At 46.7% G+C, this 19,624-nt stretch overlaps 1 protein-coding gene across 1 annotated transcript in view; it reads left to right on the top strand.

The window, feature by feature from the left end:
• The window catches only part of LOC137437583 (uncharacterized), a 230,052-nt gene that overhangs the window by 23,495 nt on the left and 186,933 nt on the right, over nucleotides 1-19,624 (top strand). The window contains exons 2-3 of the mRNA XM_078766282.1: nucleotides 16,985-17,044; nucleotides 18,569-18,634. Of these exons, the coding sequence (XP_078622408.1) occupies nucleotides 16,985-17,044; nucleotides 18,569-18,634 (126 nt within the window). The remainder of the gene's footprint in view (nucleotides 1-16,984; nucleotides 17,045-18,568; nucleotides 18,635-19,624) is intronic.

Raw genomic sequence — 19,624 nt, 5'->3', positions numbered from 1 at the left:
AGGCCCGTAGTGCGACCCGGGGTGGAACGAATGCTCATCAATGCAAGCGGAAGAGCCTCTGGCCACCTCAAGCCTGTGTCTGCGCAAAGTTTCGCTAGTTTATTCTTTAAAGTCTTGTTCGTTCGTTCCACAAGTCCTGAGGACTGTGGGTGGTAGACGCAATGGAAGGATTGTTTAACGCCCAACGCCTTCAGGATGCCCTTAACCACCTGCGCCGTGAAATGGCCTCCTTGATCTGACGAAATTATCTGGGGAATGCCAAATCTGCACATAAAATCCCGCACGAGGTGCTTCACTACTGTCGGAGCATCGGATTTGACGCATGGGTATGCTTCGACCCATTTGGTGAACGTATCTACGATTACCAACACATAGCGAAACGACATGCTTGGTTCCAATTCTGTAAAATCGAACTCAATAGTTGCGAACGGCCCACTTGGCGGGGGCCGTCCCCCATCATGTGCATGTCTCGGCGGCGCCCCTCTATTGTGTTGCTGGCAGACCACACACGATCGGCACACTTCGGATACAATCCGTGACAGTCCTGGCGCTGCCCAAGTGTAGTCTATCTGTCCCATCACCCCCCTCTGGCACACATGACCGTTCTGATGAGCCATGCGTGCCAGCCAAGGCAGTAAAGCCTGGGGTGCTATAGGTTTTTCATCAAGGGTCCACATTTCCCCTGGCCCAGGGCGTATTGCTCCTCGTTTGAGCCAGACCTCGTGTTCGGCCGTCGGTGCAGCATTTTGCAAATTTATGATATCGTCCTTAGTTGGTGTGGCGGGTGGTCCCGCAGTCGGTATGTCAGCAATCTGTGCGGCTGTCTTCTGTGCTCGTGTCACCATCGGCATGTTGCGTTCTATCTGTTGGTTGGCGGCCTTTCCTGCCGCCTCGTCCGCCCTTGCGTTGCCCCGGGCAACGTCAGTGTCCGCCCTTTGGTGGCCACGACACTTAATTACCGCGATAGCGCGGGGAAGTAAAATGCTTCGGAGGAGCCCTTCTACCAGCGCGCCGTTCTTTATCACTGAACCGGCAGATGTGAGAAAACCTCTCATCTTCCAGATGGCTCCTTTATCGTGGACTACGCCGTGAGCGTAGGCCGAATCTGTGTAAATGTTGACGGCAAGGCCTTCCGCCAAGCTGCACGCTCTGGTCAAGGCGCACAGCTCCGCCTGCTGTGCGGAAAATGTAGGTGGAAGACGCCCGCTCTCTACCGTTTCGCTATCCGAGCACATGGCGTACCCGGACAACAGAGACCCGTCCCATGCGCGCCTAGCTGATCCATCGACATAATATATACAGTCGGGGTATTCTAAGGGATTGTCCTTTAAATCCGATCGCACCGTGGAGACTAGCTGCACAACGTCGGAGCACACATGAGGTTCGCCCTCCTCAGGAGTGGGCATCAGTGAGGCTGGGTTGAGCGTCGTGCAACGTTCGATCGTGATGTTGGCTGCAGTGATCAGTGCGGATTCGTATTGCATTAATCTAGTGTTAGACAAATGCTGTGTGCTTCGCTGTAACAACAGCGAAGTGACGCAATGCGGTACTCGTAGCGTTACTGGGTGTCCCATAACAATGTCCGCTGTTCTTTCTACTGCGTACCTGGCCGCTGCCACGGCTTGCAAGCACACCGGAAACCCTTGTTCGACCGGGTCTAACTTTTTACTAAAGTAGGCTACCGGCCGCTCCTTATCCCCATGGGTCTGTGTCAAAACTGACTGGGCGAAACCTCCCACGGCGTGAGTGTAAAGGGTAAATGGTTTCGCATAATCCGGGAGTCCTAATGACGGTGCCGTAACCAGCGCCTGTTTCAGCCCGTCAAAACATCGCCTCAATTCATCCGTCCATATCAATAGGTCCGGGGCATTTGATTTGGTCGCCTCGTACAGTGGTTTAGCCAGCAGCGCAAAATCAAGTATCCAAGTGCGGCAATATCCCGTCATACCTAGGAAGCGCAGCATTTGTCGTTGCCAGCGAGGGCGAGGCAGCTCCATGATAGCGGTCACCCGTCCAGCATCCAATTCTCGTTTTCCATGCGAAATGGCGTGTCCCAAGTAAGTTACAACCTGCCGCACAAACTGAAGTTTTGGTCTGCCTACTTTGTGGCCTTTGGCCGCCAAGGCCTTTAATAGGGCCAAAGAATCCATTTCGCACGCCTCCTTTGAAGGGGAGCAAATCAACAAATCGTCAACGTATTGCAGCAACACTGACCCTCCCTTCAATTCCACATCCGCCAGGTCGCGGTGCAGCGCCCGGGAAAACAGAGTGGGGCTATCTGAAAACCCCTGAGGTAGTACTGTCCAAGTATACTGGCGCCCCCTATGGGTGAAAGCGAATAAGTATTGTGACTCAGGCGCGATGGGCACAGAGAAAAACGCAGAACAAAGGTCGATGACCGTGAAGTATGTTGCGTCCGGTGGAATTGACATCATGAGGGTTTCTCCGTTTGGAACTAGTGGGTGTATGCCCTGTATCACCTTGTTCACCTCCCTTAAATCCTGTACAAACCTCCATTTGTCCTTTGACGGCTTTTTAACTGGCAAAATTGGTGTATTACATGGGCTGTTAGTTTCCACGATAATCTTCTGTTCCACTAGGGATTGAATCACTGGTGCTATGCCTACGTCGGCCTCAGGTCGTAGCTTATACTGTTTTACATTTGGCAAGCGCATCCCCGGCTGCACTGCTATCACTAGAGGTTCGGCGTCTCGCATCCGTCCAACCTCACCGTCGCTTTTGGGCCATAAATTGTCTGGCACCTCCGCTAGGAGGTAATCTGACTCACCCGGGTCCGTCAGCACTGCCCTCATGGCATAGGTGCCCTTAGGAGGCAACTCTGTTGCTTCGAACGTTCCATCCCTCCGTTGTGTCTTGAAGTCAATTGAGAACCCTTCGCCATTTTGGAGCCGTTTCAAAGTCCAACGGCCCTTCTTACTCCGATAACCTTGTAGGGGAACTTCACGTAACCTCCCTACCATCCAACCTACACTTTCCGGCGGCCACCCCTTGGCAGTAGTGAGGGTAACATGGGCGGCCGCTCCTTCGGGGTATCGGGTCAATGCACGCTGACTCGAGGTTAGGACTGCCTCGATTCCTATTCCCTCGCGGCCGATCCACATCCGTGACAAGTGTAGAGGCGTGCGCTCGCCCAGCTTTTCCTTAACCTTTTCTCGATAATTCTCGTCGTCGCCCGTTGCATCATAGTACGCAGTGCAATGGGGTGGACTATCCTTTAAGGTTTTTATCGAAATTTCGTGCAGTTGTAGCCAATCTCGCAGAACTGCGTTGTCCAAACACACATTATCTATGATATGCGTCCAGGTAGCCAGAGCCCCTTCATCCATGCGCCACCAATACACGGTGGGGCCGGGCCGAGACAATGCCGTCATTACCAAGTCGCGTTTAGATTCCGCGACGTCTACGAAAACTCCCTCCTCGGTACATGAGATCTGACAGCCCAAACGGCACAATAAATCCCGTCCCAGCAAATTCGTCGGGGCGGTAGTGGTCATCAAAAAGGCATGTTTAGCCTCCAGCGGGCCGCATGTTACTCGCACTTCCTCCGAAATAGGAAGCGCTTGGGGTAAACCCGAAACACCCAGTATTTGAACGTTCCTGGCCGTAGGGCGCAAAGAGGGCAATTGCCCCTTGTTAATTGTGCTGCGAGTCGCGCCCGTATCTACGAGAAATTCTAATTGTCTTCCCTCCACGTCCAACATCATGGTTGGTTCCTCTGCCGGTGTCATGGTCAAGAGAGGACACTCCTTGGGCGACTCGCCAGCGTCCCGTCAATAGGCCCCTCTATTGTATTGGGGCTGAAACCCCTTACGAGCCTTTGGGCAATCACGTATCCAGTGTCCCATCTGCTTGCAATAATGGCACGGTTCCTGCGGAACCGGTGGTGCGGAGGGCATAGGTCGTCCCTCTACAGCGCCCCTTCCGCCCTGCCGGCGTTCTGGCGGCCCCCAATGTGACTGGTTCACTGGTTGCCACTGCGGCGGACCCCGAGGCGGGGCCCAGTTCCCCCTTGGTCCGTTCTGCATCCCACTATTGGGGGGTGGTCCGGGGTTTTGGAGAAGGGGTCTTGGTGGATACCAATTTTGGGGAGGGGGCCCTTGCACAGTCCAAGTTTGAGGGTTTTGAGGAGGAGGGGGAAGAGGGGGTGGTATTGTCCATTGTTGTTTCACCTCGTTCATATTAATTAGTCCAAAATCTTCCTCAGTACAACCGTCGCAGTTCTCATTTTCGTTGTGGATCCACTCTCCGTTGGGGAATTGGCCCTTATAGAAAAGAGGATAACAACTCCTCCTATGTTCCTCTGGACCTCAAACAGGTCCCCACTTCTGGCACTGTTCGTGTATGTAGTTCTGACTCTGATCCCCCTTTTTATTCTGATTAAATTGAGCCCGTTTCTCTTGGACAAACATTTGCAATATTTCCTCCTTAATATCCTTCTTCTCCTCTAGGGAGGAGCCCGGGCATTGTTCCAGTTTGTCGCATAATTCGTTGGTTGTCATTCCCTTCCAGCCGAAGAGGACGGTCTGTACCTGTTTCTTTAACACCGGCCGAAGCCCCTCGATTAGATATTGATTTACCAATGGTTGGGGTAGCCCTCCCAGCTGCATCGGACCCAGTCCTCCCCAGCGCGCAATGGCCTTTTCCAACCTTTCTCGGTACTCTCCAATTGGTTCTCCTGCCTTTTGTTTTATGGCCCCGATCTTTCCCCAATCCGGACCTCCTGCTGGCAACAGCGCCTGCTCAATAGAATCTAGCAGCAGGACCTTTTGAGCATCCCATTGCGCTTGTGTTAACAGGGGGTTTGCACCAGCCCTTGGGTCTGCCACCGGCCAGTGTGCTCTTTGTCTAGCCCTTTCCCATACCTTGGGTGGGAGCACGGACACTCCCATATGGGTTATGTCTCGATAGTCGCACTCGCCATCCAAAACCCAATTCGACATGGTCGGCACTATCTGCCGTGGATCCTCAATAAGCAAATTTTGAATCCTTGCCCGCATTACAGTTAAAGAGGATTCTTTCCAAGGTACTCTTTCCCGAACCCCATGACCTGCTGCGTCAACTCCGATAACTTGTACGGGGCACAATGTTTTCCTTTCCTCTATTTCCTGACATTCCGATGGGGTAGTTTGTGAGGTCCTTTTCCCCTTACAACCTACCAGTGAGGGGTATAACCCATCCGATCCTATCGGTGGCGGGAACCCTGCGATGTCGGTCCCGTCATCTATTCCGTTAGCCCCGAGTTGTGCAAACGGCCTTCCCTGGCTCGGGTGGTTCTGGGGTATCTGGGGCGCGATGGTAGCGGGGTTATAGGGAGGTGGTAGCGGGGGCGCAGAAAGGATAGGTGGTGCCTGAAACCCCGGGACAGAGCTTAGGACTGGGGCTGGGGAGGGTAGATTGGTCACTGCCTCCCCTCTCGCGGGGTCTGGGTTTTCAACGAGCGGCATCAGTCGCGCGTTGGCCTGCCTCTCTATTTCCTTAAGCGCTTCATCCTGCTCTTTATTCGCCTGTTTCCTCAGACCCTTGAGTTTTGTTACCTCACCAGCCAAGCTGGCCTGTTTCGACTTTGCGTGTCGCTTCATCGCTTCTTCCTTCCACCAGCCAAAGACTTTCCAATAGTCAGGCGGAAAGTGTTTCGTGGCCTGTTCGAACTTTTCTAATGTCTCATACAATACGTCCAATTTTTCCAGCGCAAAAGACCCTCCTTCGGGCCACGGTTCTCCTAAATCCTTCGTCAATGCAACCCATGACTTCCCTGGTCTCACAGCAGCATAGCCATACCTCTTAAACATAAAAAATGCTGGGGTATGTCTAAGCGGTTCACCTGCCTTTACTGTCTTATTACCCATACTGTTACCCATCCTAGGAAAATTTAGTTTACCGACGTAGCCTTGTACTCGTGAGGATCGCCCGCCTCGCGTTTACAGCCGTCTACCTAACTCTGAGAGGCTCGCAGTCTTGTACTCGTGAGGTTCGCCCGCCTCGCGTGGTACGGCCGCGCTACCTACTCTCCTGAGAGGCTCGCCCGCCTACACAGCCGTCTATCCTACCCTTACTGCACTTGCCTGGCGTCCTACGCCCGTATAATAGTTCTGATCTTACTTAAAATCCCAACGTCTCCCGGGTAGGCCTCGGATCGGGACGCCGCCCTTATCCTTACCCTTACAACCCAGAGATCTATTACCCCTTAACCTCAGGCGCCCAACGTGGGGCACTTCACCTTACGTAACGTTACCCTAACGAGTCCATAAACAATCAGTTGCTCCAGGACCCAAGCGGTCCGTAATTAAATTTAGGTTCGTGGAACAGGTATGAGCAGGGAACGGAACGTACGGCGACCGAGCAAGAGAGAGTGGGTTACAATTTGGACTGACCCCCGGGCTAAAAAGGAAAAAACAAAAGAAAACCACAGCTCACCTGACCCGGATCAATTGCCAGCTGGTCTCTCACCACTCCCTTGCCTGGGACCGCGTCCCGGACTGCCCAGACTGATCCCACCGCTGCCACCAGTTGTCGGATTGAGACTTAGGACTTGGGACTCAGAAGAACTCAGAAGAAAGGAGCAACGGATATATTTATTGGAACTCGAGTACTCAAGCTTGAGGACAGCAAAGTTGCATTGAAACTCACAAGGAATGACCAACAGTACAACAAGATGCTCTGAAATAATTCAATTAACATTGCTTTATATAAAGGAAAGTCAGGGGTGGAGTTAGCTCACAAGACACAGAGACAGAATGGGCTCATTGGGTCCCCCACCATAGTCCCATCCTGTTGTTCAGTTAATTAAAGGAAGTTCATCCAAGGCCAGTCATGGGTTAGCTTCTGATAAGGAGATGGTCAGCATTATGTGACAACATGTTTACAACTTTCTGTATAGCAGCTGGCTTGGGAAAGTACAAAGGGGAGTGGACACTCGTAAAACTGTCAACTTGCAAGATAATGGCAAAATCAGGAAACAGGCAAAGAGAGATAAGAGTTGCCTCCAAGGCCTGGAAAGGGGAACTAGAGATTGCGCCCACGCAGGCCAGAGCACAAAGGCAGAGAACTCCTTATTAGGATATTACACATCCTCAATGCAGTAGAAAGAACTCAGTATCATAAAAGAGTACAGTAGCAAGTCAAAACAAAACATATAATTGGTTATACTTGGTAATTGGTAAAGCAGCAAGGATATACAAAGGGGGAGGGGCATTACAGCTCCCTACATATGTATGTGTATATATATATATATATATATATATATATATATATATATATATATATATATATATATATATATATATATATATATATATATATATATATATATATATATATATATATATATATATATATATATATATATATATATATATATATATACAATACAGATATATATAGTGAAACCTTGACTTGCGAGTGCACTAACTTACGAGTTTTCCGAGATACGAGCCGTCGCTCGGTCGATTTTTTGCTTTGTGATGCGAGCTGAGATCTGAGTTACGAGCGAGCGAGCTTACGCCACCCGCCACGAGGTGGCCCAGCGAGCGTTCAGTTCATGTGGTTATCTTGCCGTGCAAGCATCTCTGCCGTATCGCTGTTGCTTTGTTTTCGCATTTTGTTTATTTTGGAAAATTTCTTAGTTTTAACCATGGGTCCTAAGAAATTGAGTGCCAAGAGCAGTGCTGAGAAGAAGAAAAGGATGATGTGCTTGGATATAAAACACGTAATTGTCGAAAAACATGAGCGAGGTGTGCGTGTTGTCGACTTGGCGAGGCAGTACGATCGTAGTACTTCTACGATATGTACGATTTTGAAGCAGAAGGAGTCGATAAAGGCTATAACGCCAGCCAAGGGCGTTAAGATTATTTCAAAGCTCCGGACCTCTGTCCATGAAGAGATGGAATAGTTGTTGTTTGTCTGGTTGACAGTGTCAGTAAATACAGTGAGTAAATACAGTGAGGAGTGTGAGTAAATACACTTAATAAAACCAGTTTATTTCTTTACATTCTCTTTTATTATGTACAGTATATACGAGGTCGTGCTTGTTTATACATTATTTGTTATTTTTAAAGGACATTTTTCTTATTTAAAAACATGTAACAAAAAAAATTGGTGTGGTTTTTGGGGGGCTGGAACGGATTAATAGCATTTCAATTCATTTTAATGGGGAAATTTAATTTGAGAAACGAGCAAATTGAGTTACGAGCTCGGTCACAGAACGAATTAAACTCGTAAGTCAAGGTTTCACTATATATATATAGATAACCTTCCTGGCAAGATAACCACGTGAACTGAACGCTCGCTGGGCCACCTAGTGGCGGGTGGCGTAAGCTCGCTCGCTCGTAACTCAGATCTCGGCTCGCATCACAAAGCAAAAAATCGACCGAGCGACGGCTCGTATCTCGGAAAACTCGTAAGTTAGTGCACTCGTAAGTCAAGGTTTCACTATATATATATATATATATATATATATATATATATATATATATATATATATATATATATATATCTAATACATACATACATACATACATACATACATACATACATACATACATACATACATACACACACCATTCAGCATACATTTTTATGCAAATGTAGATTGTTGTGTATTAAAAGATATGTAGGCATATTACTTTGACCTATGAATCCAATTTTATGCAATCCACATAACCAGTTCTGTTTAAGTATATGTTTACCTCTAGTAAAAAAAATACTTACAATGTACAGTTGTACAAGACTAATTAACATGTTGACAGATTACTTTGATGAAGACTTCTAATTTTGTCTTCATATTGAAATTATTGTCCTAATCCATGTCATTATTGCTCAATATGCCTTTCACCAGTTTCGGAACATACAAATGTATATATAAATTGTTGATTTGTGGTGAAACAGTGAAATTTTGTTTAGAAATGAAGTAACTTTTAATTCTACATTATTTTAGTTGTTTTTGAATTCCTTGACCTCAAAAACATATATTTAGACACAAAAATCATCTTTCTAACTCAATTAAAAGTGGAAATATGGCCAAATCAGTATTATTGGTGGCCATCTTGGATTTCACCCTCTGGTGGAGTTCGCCCGCACTTTTGTGAGGGGCCCCCCGGCTAAATTTTTTTAGTATTGCCTAATCATTCAAAATATGCCTTCAAACCGTGGTCCTGAGAAAATGGTCACAGAATCTATTAGCTGGTCCCCTACTAAATACAGAAATGTGGGAAAATTACATTCTCAGACCGGGAATCTAACCCAGGTCCTCTGGAAACCCGTACCAGTGCTCTGCCATCTGAGCTATCTGGGCAATCCTGACTGAGCATGCAATTGTTCCACATATGATTGCCACTCTCTTTCCTTCAACGTTTCTGGGACACTCGCTGCCAACCATAGGAGCACCAATGGCCTGAACACGAGAGAGTCTTCCTTGATGGGGGGACAAATCCATGTCCGCTATTATAAACACCATACAGTCAGGTGAAAAAGTAAGTGCACCCCATGTAAAGTTTTGACTTTTTCAACATATTTCAACATACAGCTATTTGATCTTCATTTCAACAATATTGATAGATAAAGGTGATATAATATAACAAATATCATGAAACATTTACATTTTGTAGTCCATTGTATAATTTAAATAGACATAAATGCAAATTTCGCATGTGGAAAAAGTAAGTACACCTTTGGCTCTAATAAGTGGTATTGCCTCCTTTGGCAGAAACAACCTCAAGTAGGCGTTTCTTATAACTGTCTACCAATCTCTGACATCGACTGGGAGAAATTTTTGCCCACTCCATGCAAAATTATTTCAGCTGTGCGAAGTTTGAGGGGTTTCTTGCATGCACAGCTTGTTTCAAATCCCCCCACAACATCTCGGTGGGATTTAGATCCGGGCTTTGACTTGGCCATTCCAGAACCCTCCATTTCTTTCTTTTCAGCCATTCCTTGGTGGATTTACTGGTATGTTTTGGGTCATTGTCATGTTGCAAGGTCCACCTTCGGTTGAGCTTCAACTTTCCGACAGAGGGCCTCACATTATCCTCAAGCACCCTCTGGTACAATGCAGAATTCATAGTGGATTATATGATGGTGAGCTGCCCAGGCACTGATGCAGCAAAGCTGCCCCAAACCATAATATTTCCACCACCATGCTTTACAGTTGGTATCAGGTTCTTGTGGTGAAATGCTGTCTTTGGTTTTCGCCAAACATGTCTTCTGGTACTGTGGCCAAATAGCTCCACCTTTGACTCATCTGTCCAGAGCACATTGTTCCAGAAGTGCTGGTCTTTGTCTAGGTCAGCGTTTCTCAACCTTTGATGGCCCATGGCCCCCCTACCGAGTCGCTTAACATTCGTGGCCCCCTGCCCTTCAATAAAAGATGCAGATTTCGTTTTATGAAATTTATTTACTCAGTCTTGAAAGATAAATCAAAGTAAACATTTTTCTAAGCAATACAATCAATGAGACACTTGCTGTTGGGCTTGTCTGACGAGGCCTCTTATGTCCGGCTCCGTCTTGGACACAGCAAGGCGAATATCGTTCCCAACTTCAAGACGGTTTCTGGACTTCGTTTTAATGGTCGCAAGGTCAGAAAATCCAGATTCGCAAAGATATGTTGTGGCGAATTGAATGAGCATTACGGATGCCTTCTTGCTGAGTAGTGGATACGCATCCTGAACAGACAACCAGAAGGTGGAGAGGTCTTCTTTGTTACTGAAGACCAGCTTCATTGCTTTTGAAACCTTCAACTCTGCCAGCTCGTCTGCTTCGTCTTCAGTAGGTTCAATTTTGGCGTTGAACGGGTCTTTGTGCCACGGAACATCCAACGGTGCATCGTCGAAATACGATTTGAACTCAGCGGAGAGATTGTCGAGATGTCTAGTGATGCAATCTTTGATGCCGACGGGAAGCTCAATCCTCTGCGTCTGCAGGTGCTCGTCCAAGAAAGGAAACGAGGCAGTGGACCCGGCCTTGATTCGTGCCTGCCAGACTTCCATTCTAGCAGACAGTCCGGCAAGCTTGTCTTGAACGTCACTGACTGTCGCATCACGGCCTTGTAAGGACTGGTTCATTTCGTTGAGTTGGCCGAATATATCGGCCAGGTAGGGGAGCATCATGACGAACTCTTCATTGTCGAAGTGGACATGGAGGTTGTTTTCGTTGTCTCGCAGGAAGATTTCCACCTCAACCCGGAGTTCATACAGCCGAGAGAGGCATTTCCCCCTCGATAGCCAACGGACTTAGGTGTGGAACAGAAGTCCAACATGTTCCGCTCCCATTTCGTTGGCCAGTAGTTGGAAGAGCCGATGATTTTTGGCCTTCGCACGAATGAAGTTGATCACTTTGACCGCGACGTCCATGACTTCCAGCAAACGAGGCGGAAGAGTCTTTGACGCAAGAGCGTATCGGTGTAGCGAACAGTGGGAGGACGTCACATGGGGCCATTCGTTCTTCACAAGCGTGACGAACCCTCTGACGCCGACCATCGCTGGGGCACCATCAGTACAAATGTGCTTGAAATTCTGCCAACCGAGTCCGTTAGCTTCAAAAAAAGAGTCCACAATAGCTTTGATATCTGCCGCTGTCGTTGTGGTTGGTAGGGTATTGCAGAACAAGAACTCTTCCTTCATCTTTCCCTTTCTCTCGTAGCAAGCGAAGGCGATCAACTGGCTCTCCAGGGCGGTGTCGGTAGACTCGTCTAATTGAAGGCTAGCCTGGAGCGTGCTTTGTTTGATTTCGGAGCAAACTTGACGGCACACATCAGCAGCCATGTCGCCAATCCGTCGTCGGATCGTGTCATTAGAGAGCGAAACTTGCTGGATCTTCTTTTTCGCCTCTGGTCCGATCATCAATTCCACCATTTTCTCTGTACATGGCTTGATAAGGTCCTCAGCAATAGTGTGCGGCTTCTTGCACTTCGCAATTCGGTATGCCACTTCGTAGCTGGATTGAAGAGCAGGTTTTTCTTCTGGCCGGAATCCAAATTTGGGAAGTGTCGCTTCACGGTCATATCGTGATCGTTTCGCAGACAGAGCGTCGATATTATCTTCCTTCCTTCCGGGATGCATCTTGTCGCGATGGTTTGAAAGTTTGGAAGGACGTAGTGACGCATTTGACATCACGACCGAGCAGTGCAGACATTGCGCGCAGTCCACGCCATCTCGACTGACATTCGTGAATCCAAACTTGACATAGCTGTCATTCCATTTTCGAGCCTTCGACATCTGAGAAAAAAATTGCAAATACGAATTAATTACTTTTGTAACGGTAATACAGTAAGGTTGAAAATTAGGTTTAGAAAAGTGCTCTGGAGGGAAGGAGAAGAAAGGAAGTAGAGATGTAAAGAAGCAGAAAGAGATTGAGAGAAACTCATCTACCCTTTTTTAGAGAAGGTTAAACTCATCTACCCTTTTTACTTTGACACTATGACCGGAGACTCGTCACCTTAATTGTACATTACAAGCTTCTGCATTCTGAATCGCAGTTTTTCGGCGTCTGCTCGTGGCCCCCCGGTCGAAGGCACGTGGCCCCCTTGGGGGGCCACGGGCCCCCGGTTGAGAAACGCTGGTCTAGGTGTTCATTGGCAAACTTTAGTCTTGCCCTGATGTTCTTTCTGGACAGCAAAGGTTTCCTCCTGGCACACCTCCCATGTAGATCAAATTTGTGCAGCCTCTTTCTTATGGTAGACCCATGCACTTTGCCATCAACAGTGGCAAGAGCTACCTGTAGGTCCCGTGATGACATTCTGGGGTTCTTAGAGACTTCTTTCAGCATCTTGCGGTCTGCTCTTGGGCTGAACTTGCTGGGGCGGTGGGGCGCCGTGGCCTGAACAAGTTGGCAGTTGTTTGGAATCTTCTCCACTTGTAGATGATCTTCCGGACAGTCGAATGATTGATTTCAAATTGTTTGGCGATCTTTTTAAATCCCTTCCCAGACTCATAGGCATCTATAACCTTCTTTCTGAAGGCCTCCGAGAGCTCTTTTGATCTAGGCATGGTGATGCCGCACACTTCAACAACAACGAGCAAACCAAACGAAATGTCTGAGGTTTAAATAAGACAGGTTCCGCCAAGATCCTCTCTAACTATGTTCTAATCATTTGCACCTGAGCTGGTGCATCTGATTCTAATTTTAGGTATTTGAAGTAGTGATAAATTCCCATTGTGTACCCTGGATTTAGAATAGGTACACCGTATCCCTGCGTGTCGTAAGAGACGACTAAGAGGGTTGGCGTCAGGAAGGGCATCCGGCCATAAAAAAAAAAACATTGCCTCAAAAAGAGAACCATGACAATTACAACGACATATGGGCTGGGTACAGCCCGAAGTGGAGATCGGTTTCTGAGGTTTGGGACATGGAATGTAGGGACAATGACAGGGAGATCAGGAGAAGTGGTGGAAGTATTGGTCAGAAGAAGAGTGGACATATGTTGTGTGCAAGAGACGAGATGGAAGGGAAGTGGTGTGAGAATGGTGAAGGGTAGGCAGGGACAGAAATAAAAGTTTGTGTGGCAACGGTGCCTGGAGGACGTGAATGGTGTTGGTGTCCTGTTTTCTGAGGAGTTTGTAGACAGTGTGGTGAGTGTGACTCGAGTGAGTGATCGGTTGATGATGGTGAAAATGATGATTGGAAAGCTCTTGGTGAACATCATTTCGGGATATGCTCCGCAGGTTGGTCGGAGCGATGAAGAGAAGGACAAGCTCTGGTGTGCGATAGAGAAGCTGATGGAAAACGTGAAAGATGAGGAAGTTGTTGTGGTAGGAGGAGACCGAAATGGACATGTGGGAAGGAGTATGGATGGTTTTGAGGGAGTTCATGGGGGTTACGGATATGGTGTGAGAAATGGAGAAGGTGAAAGGATTTTGGAGTTTGCTGATGGAGCTGATTTGTTGATTTGTAATACTCTGTTCCAGAAAGAGGATAATAAGCTTGTTACATACACGTCAGGTGGGTCGACGACAACCGTTGACTACCTGATGGTGCGTCGGCGAGATAGGGGGCACCTCCGGGTCACAAAGGTGATCCCGGGGGAGGAGGCTGTTTCACAGCACCACTTGGTTGTCTGCGACATAAGGGTGAAAGGTGCGAGGATAGCTCGGCGGGTGAAGTACCAACCGAGAATGAAGGTGTGGAGGTTGAAAGAGGTGACTAAGGGAGGCATTAAAAGAGAGGCTGAGTAGGGTAGAGGATGATGTGGTTGAGCTTGAAAGTGGTTGGATGTCAATGAAAGCTAGTCTGTTGGGAGCCGTTGGTGAGGTATGTGGATAGAAAAAAGGACCACCGAGGCATTCGGAAACATGGTGGTGGGATGATGAAGTTGGAAAGAGGATTGACGAGAAGAGGAAGAAGTTCAAGGAGTGGCAGAAGGCGAAGGGCACGGGAGCAGAAACAGCAGAGCATGAAAGTTATAAGGCAGCCAAGAAGGCTGCAAAGAAAGAGGTGGCAAAGGCGCAGGAGGCATGTAGGAAAATGTTCGGAGAACGCTTGGATTCGGAAGAGGGTCAGAGAGCAGTATTCAGGATTGTAAAGCAGATGGCGAAAGAAAGGTGTGATGTGATGGGGGTGAGTTGCTTGAAGGATGAAGTGGGACAAATCGTTGTGGACCCAGATGGAATTAAAGGAAGATGGAAAAGATATATGGAAATGCTGTTGAATACAGAGAATGAATGGGATGGCAACATAGAGAGTAACCCAGTTTTAGGACCGGCAGAGAAGATAACTGAGAAGGAAGTTGAGGAAGCCATAAAAGCAATAAAAAAAAACAAAAAAAACAATGCGCCTACGCACCTATGAGGAAGCCATAAAAGCAATGAAGAGTAGAAAGCGGCATGGCCGACGGGAGTTGTGGGAGATATGTTGAAGGCAGCAGGGAGTTGGGGTGTGAAGAGAATGACAGAGATCTGTAATCTGGCGGTGAAAGAAGGCCGCATTCCAGTGGATTGGGAACTGAGTACCCTCGTCCCTCCATACAAGGGGAAAGGTGGCCCTCTCGAGTGTGGCTTGTACCGAGCGATAAAGTTATTGGAGCATGGAATGAAGTTATTGGAAAGGGTGTTGGAGAGGAGGATAAGGAAGAAAGTGAAGATCGACGAAATGCAGTTTGGATTGATGCCAGGAAGAGGAACGACAGACATGCTTTTTATTGTGAGGCAGTTGCAGGAGAAGTACATGGAGAAGAGGAAGAAGTTGTTTCTTGGGTGATCTGGAGAAAGCATTCGATAGGGTTCCACGCAAAGTATTGACATGGGCAATGAGGAAGTTAGGAGTGGAGGATTGGTTGATCAGAGTAGTGATGGCAATGTACAAAAGAGCGTGCACAGCTGTAAGGACGAAGGACGGGAACAGTGGTGAGTTTGAGGTGAAGGTCAGAGTGCATCAGGGGTCGGTACTAAGTTCACTACTATTTGTAGCTGTGATGGAGGTGCTGGCTCAGAACGTAAAGGAGGGTTTACCTTGGGAGTTGTATGCAGATGATCTGGAGTTGATTGCAGAAGGTATGGATGGACTGAAGGAAAAGATGAACAGGTGGAAAGAATGTATGGAGACAAAAGGTCTGAAGGTGAATATCGGAAAGACGAAGGTGATGGCAAGTGGTAAAGCATGTGGTGAGGTGGAAAGAACTGGGAAGTGGCCCTGTGCTGTGTGCAGGAAGGGTGTCGGAGTGAACTCCATTCAATGTACAATGTTGCGCTGAGTGGGTTCATCAAAAATGTAGTGGTCTGAGAGGGTCATTAACCAGTGTGGCAGCTACATGCAAATGTAAGGTGTGCTCAGAGGGAGCTGCACATGGAGGAAATGTTGAGTTGGATCTTGGAGACGGCATGAAGCTGGAAGGTGTGAAAACATTTTGCTGCGTCGGAGACATGCTGAATGGAGAAGGTGGATCAGACTCTGCAACGGTTGCTCGATTGAGATGTGCATGGAAGAAGTTTCGGGAACTGAGTGGCATGCTGATGAGGAGGGGAGTGTCGTTTAAGCTGAAGGGAAAGGTGTATGCTGCATGTGTGAGAAGTGTTATGATTTATGGGAGCGAGACATGGGTAATGAACGTAGAACAGCCACGAAGGTTGGAAAGGGTGGAAATGCTAATGGTTCGATGGACGTGCAGAGTATCGTTGAGAGAGAGGAAGACAAATGATGAATTCGAAAAATGATGGGAATAGAGCCTGTGATTGATGCTGTGAAGAGGAACAGGTTGAGATGGTTTGGTCATATGTTGAGGAAGGATGAAAGTGACTGGTTGAGAAGAGTGATGGAAATGAATGTAGAAGGAAGTAGAGGACGGGGAAGACCGAGAAAGACTTGGCTAAAGATGGTGGAAGAAGAAATGCGGGCAAGGGGGTTAACAAGGAGAGATGCAGAAAATAGGGCAAGATGGAGAAGATTGTCATGGGGACCACAAGGCTAACCCCCGCTCTAGCAGGGAAAATGGCCTTAAAATGCATGTTGTTGTTGTTGTTGTTGTTGAAGTAGTGATAAATGTAGGGGTATACTTACTTTTTCCACATGCGAAATTTGCATTTATGTTTATTTAAATTATACAATGGACTACAAAATGTAAATGTTTCATGATATTTGTTATGTTATAATCACCTTTATCTATCAATATTGTTGAAATGAAGATCAAATAGCTGTATGTTGAAATATGTTGAAAAAGTCAAAACTTTACATGGGGTGTACTTACTTTTTCAGGTGACTGTATATGGAGGAAGACCTTCTCATGTTCAGGCCGTTAGTTCTCCTATGGTTGGCAGCGAGTGTCCCGGAAGCATTGAAGGAAAGATTGGCAATCATATGTGGGAAAATTGCATGCTCAGTCAGGGTCGCCCAGATAGCTCAGATGACAGAGCACTGATACGGTTTTCCAGACGACCTGGGTTCGATTCCCGGTCTGGGAATGTAATTTTTCCACATATATCTATTTAATTATTTAATCGTGTTCATAAAGACGGGCCTAACATTTTAATTTTTTTCAACCTAGGCAACAGTTTACCACACATGATAAGAAGAACAAGTGTTGTGGTGACACTGCACCTGACGTGTAAGTAAAATAAAATATCCCTTTGGAATGACCTGACATGAAACGTGCTCGCAATAGAAATGGTGTTCCTTTGAGGAGATTCAAGCTCTCCCTGTCATATCTCGATCACATTTTGCTCTTTAAATATTTTCTGTGCCACTGTTTGGAGGTTTCAGGGCTGTTTAACCTGGGTTGACATGTCTCTTGTAAAGAGTTGACAAATTATCACCAGTATGCTGAACAAATGACATTTTGCCAGTCAACAACTATGATGTATGATGTTGATCTCTGCTCTCGGCTCCCACCGTTATCTTATTACATACGGCAGAGCAAAACCGTAGGTGGGATGCCGGCTGACTAGCGTAGTATATCAGTGGGGCACAACCTCACTTCTATTTATTGTACGCTACATCTAACCAATGAAAGAAAGACAATTGAGCAGGTTAGAAAACAACAAATCTTGCATTAAACAGGCATTTACAAGAAAATGCAGTGTCACAAAGAAACAGTCCTATCCCTAGCATTCAATGTAACCCCTTGTACAACCGGATTTAAACAAAATACAGTTAGGCGCCACGTTCATCCAGGGAAATTAGAAAGAAAAGGGGACCTTCTGTAAAGGAAGAAGTCGGGGCGTGTTGGTGACCCCTTCCTCACCCTCATGTAAACAGGCTTGGCCCTGTAGTGCTCAACGAGGTGTCGATGCAGGTGGATGCATGGTGCAAGTTCGAGGCGTGCTGTCGTGGAGTGTATTGTGTGGTGCTTAGCTCTGAAAATCAATGTTGAATGTCTTGTGTCGTTCATTGATGCTCCACAACAGGCGAGTCCTGAGGTGTATGCTATGAAAAATGCAAGGTTATATGGTGCGTGTGCGAAAGACATGTAAGACGTCATTATTACCGGGATGAGGTCATTGCCTGTTCTGCTTGGCAGTTTGGGGAGCGTCATGTGTGGCACCTTTTGCGTTACCTGGATGTGAGCAGGTGGAAACAATGATGAGGTGATATGATGTGAGAAGGGGGGTTCAAATCTGGGTGTTGGGAAATAAGCGTTTAAGAATGGGTGCTTGAAAATGGCGGCCAGTTCAAGTACAGGTGTTGGTAAATTCGAGTTTGGAAATGAGGTTCGAATACGGAGAGGAAAAATGAAGGTTTGGGAATGAGGAAGAGGACAATGGGGAAGGTTCGAACCACAATCACAACGCTGGCTCCCTTTCCCCTGGTAAGAGGATTGGTAACCTTACGAAGCAATCACTGTGGAAATATCTCAACCCCAGGGTTATTTAATGTGTTGGATGTAACTCCGCGGGGTCTTTTCTAAATCTGAAACACATCGATTGCACAATCACTTGTCCGTCTGCCCATCTTGACCAAATTATGGGGGTTTACATCTTATTTTATGCACCTTTGCCCACATTGTTATATTTTGCGTGATGTTCACTGGAGGGGACATTATTTTGTAAGTTGTTGAAATGAAGAATGTAAATGATATCCGATTTAGCACATTTGTATTCAGTTGTGGATGAAGAGTTCTGTTCTTTTGCAGGAAACCAAAGATGAACAAGTCTTTGCCATCCAAGACAAAGAAAATCGGTTGTTGGAAACGTCTGAAGTAAATAATCTTATTTTCCTCCTCTTGACTTTTTAAACTTGTTTTAGGATATACAGTCATGTAAAAAAGTAAGTACACCCCATGTAAAGTTTTTGATTTTTTTCAACATATTTTAACATACAGCTATTTGATCTTCATTTCAACAATATTGATAGATAAAGGTGATATAATATAACAAATATCATGAAACATTTACATTTTGTAGTCTGTTGTATAATTTAAAGAAACATAAATGAAAATTTCGCATGTGGAAAAAGTAAGTACACCCCTACATTCAGCACTACTTCAAATACCTAAAATTAGAATCGGGTGCACCAGCTCAGGTGCAAATGATTAGAACATCGTTAGAGAGGATCTTGGAGGAACCTGTCTTATTTAAACCTCAGACATTTAGTTTGGTTTGGTCTTTGTTGAAGTGTGTGGCATCACCATGCCTAGATCAAAAGAGCTCTCTCTCTCTGAGGCCTTCAGAAAGAAGGTTATAGATGCCTACGAGTCTGGGAAGGGATTTAAAAAGATCTCCAAACAATTTGAAATCAATCATTCGACTGTCCGGAAGATCATCTTCAAGTGGAGAAGATTCCAAACAACTGCCAACCTGTTCAGGCCAGGCCGCCCCAGCAAGTTCAGCCCGACAGCAGACCGCAAGATGCTGAAAGAAGTCTCTCAGAACCTCAGAATGTCATCACGAGACCTACAGGTCGCTCTTGCCACTGTTGATATCAAAGTGCACGAGTCTACCATCAGAAAGAGGCTGCACAAATTTGATCTACATGGGAGGTGTGCCAGGACAAAACCTTTGCTGTCCAGAAAGAACATCAGGGCAAGACTAAAGTTTGCCAATGAACACCTCGGCAAAGACAAGCACTTCTGGAACAATGTGCTCTCGACAGATGAGTGAAAGGTAGAGCTATTTGGCCACAGCACCAGAAGACATGTTTGGCAAAAACGAAAGACAGCATTTGACCACAAGAACCTGATACCAACTGT

Source organism: Myxine glutinosa, chromosome 12 (genome assembly GCF_964187855.1).
Source record: "Myxine glutinosa chromosome 12, kmMyxGlut1.1, whole genome shotgun sequence".
In the NCBI taxonomy this organism is placed as follows: Eukaryota; Metazoa; Chordata; class Myxini; order Myxiniformes; family Myxinidae; genus Myxine; species Myxine glutinosa.
This window is presented reverse-complemented; position numbering and strand designations above follow the sequence as displayed.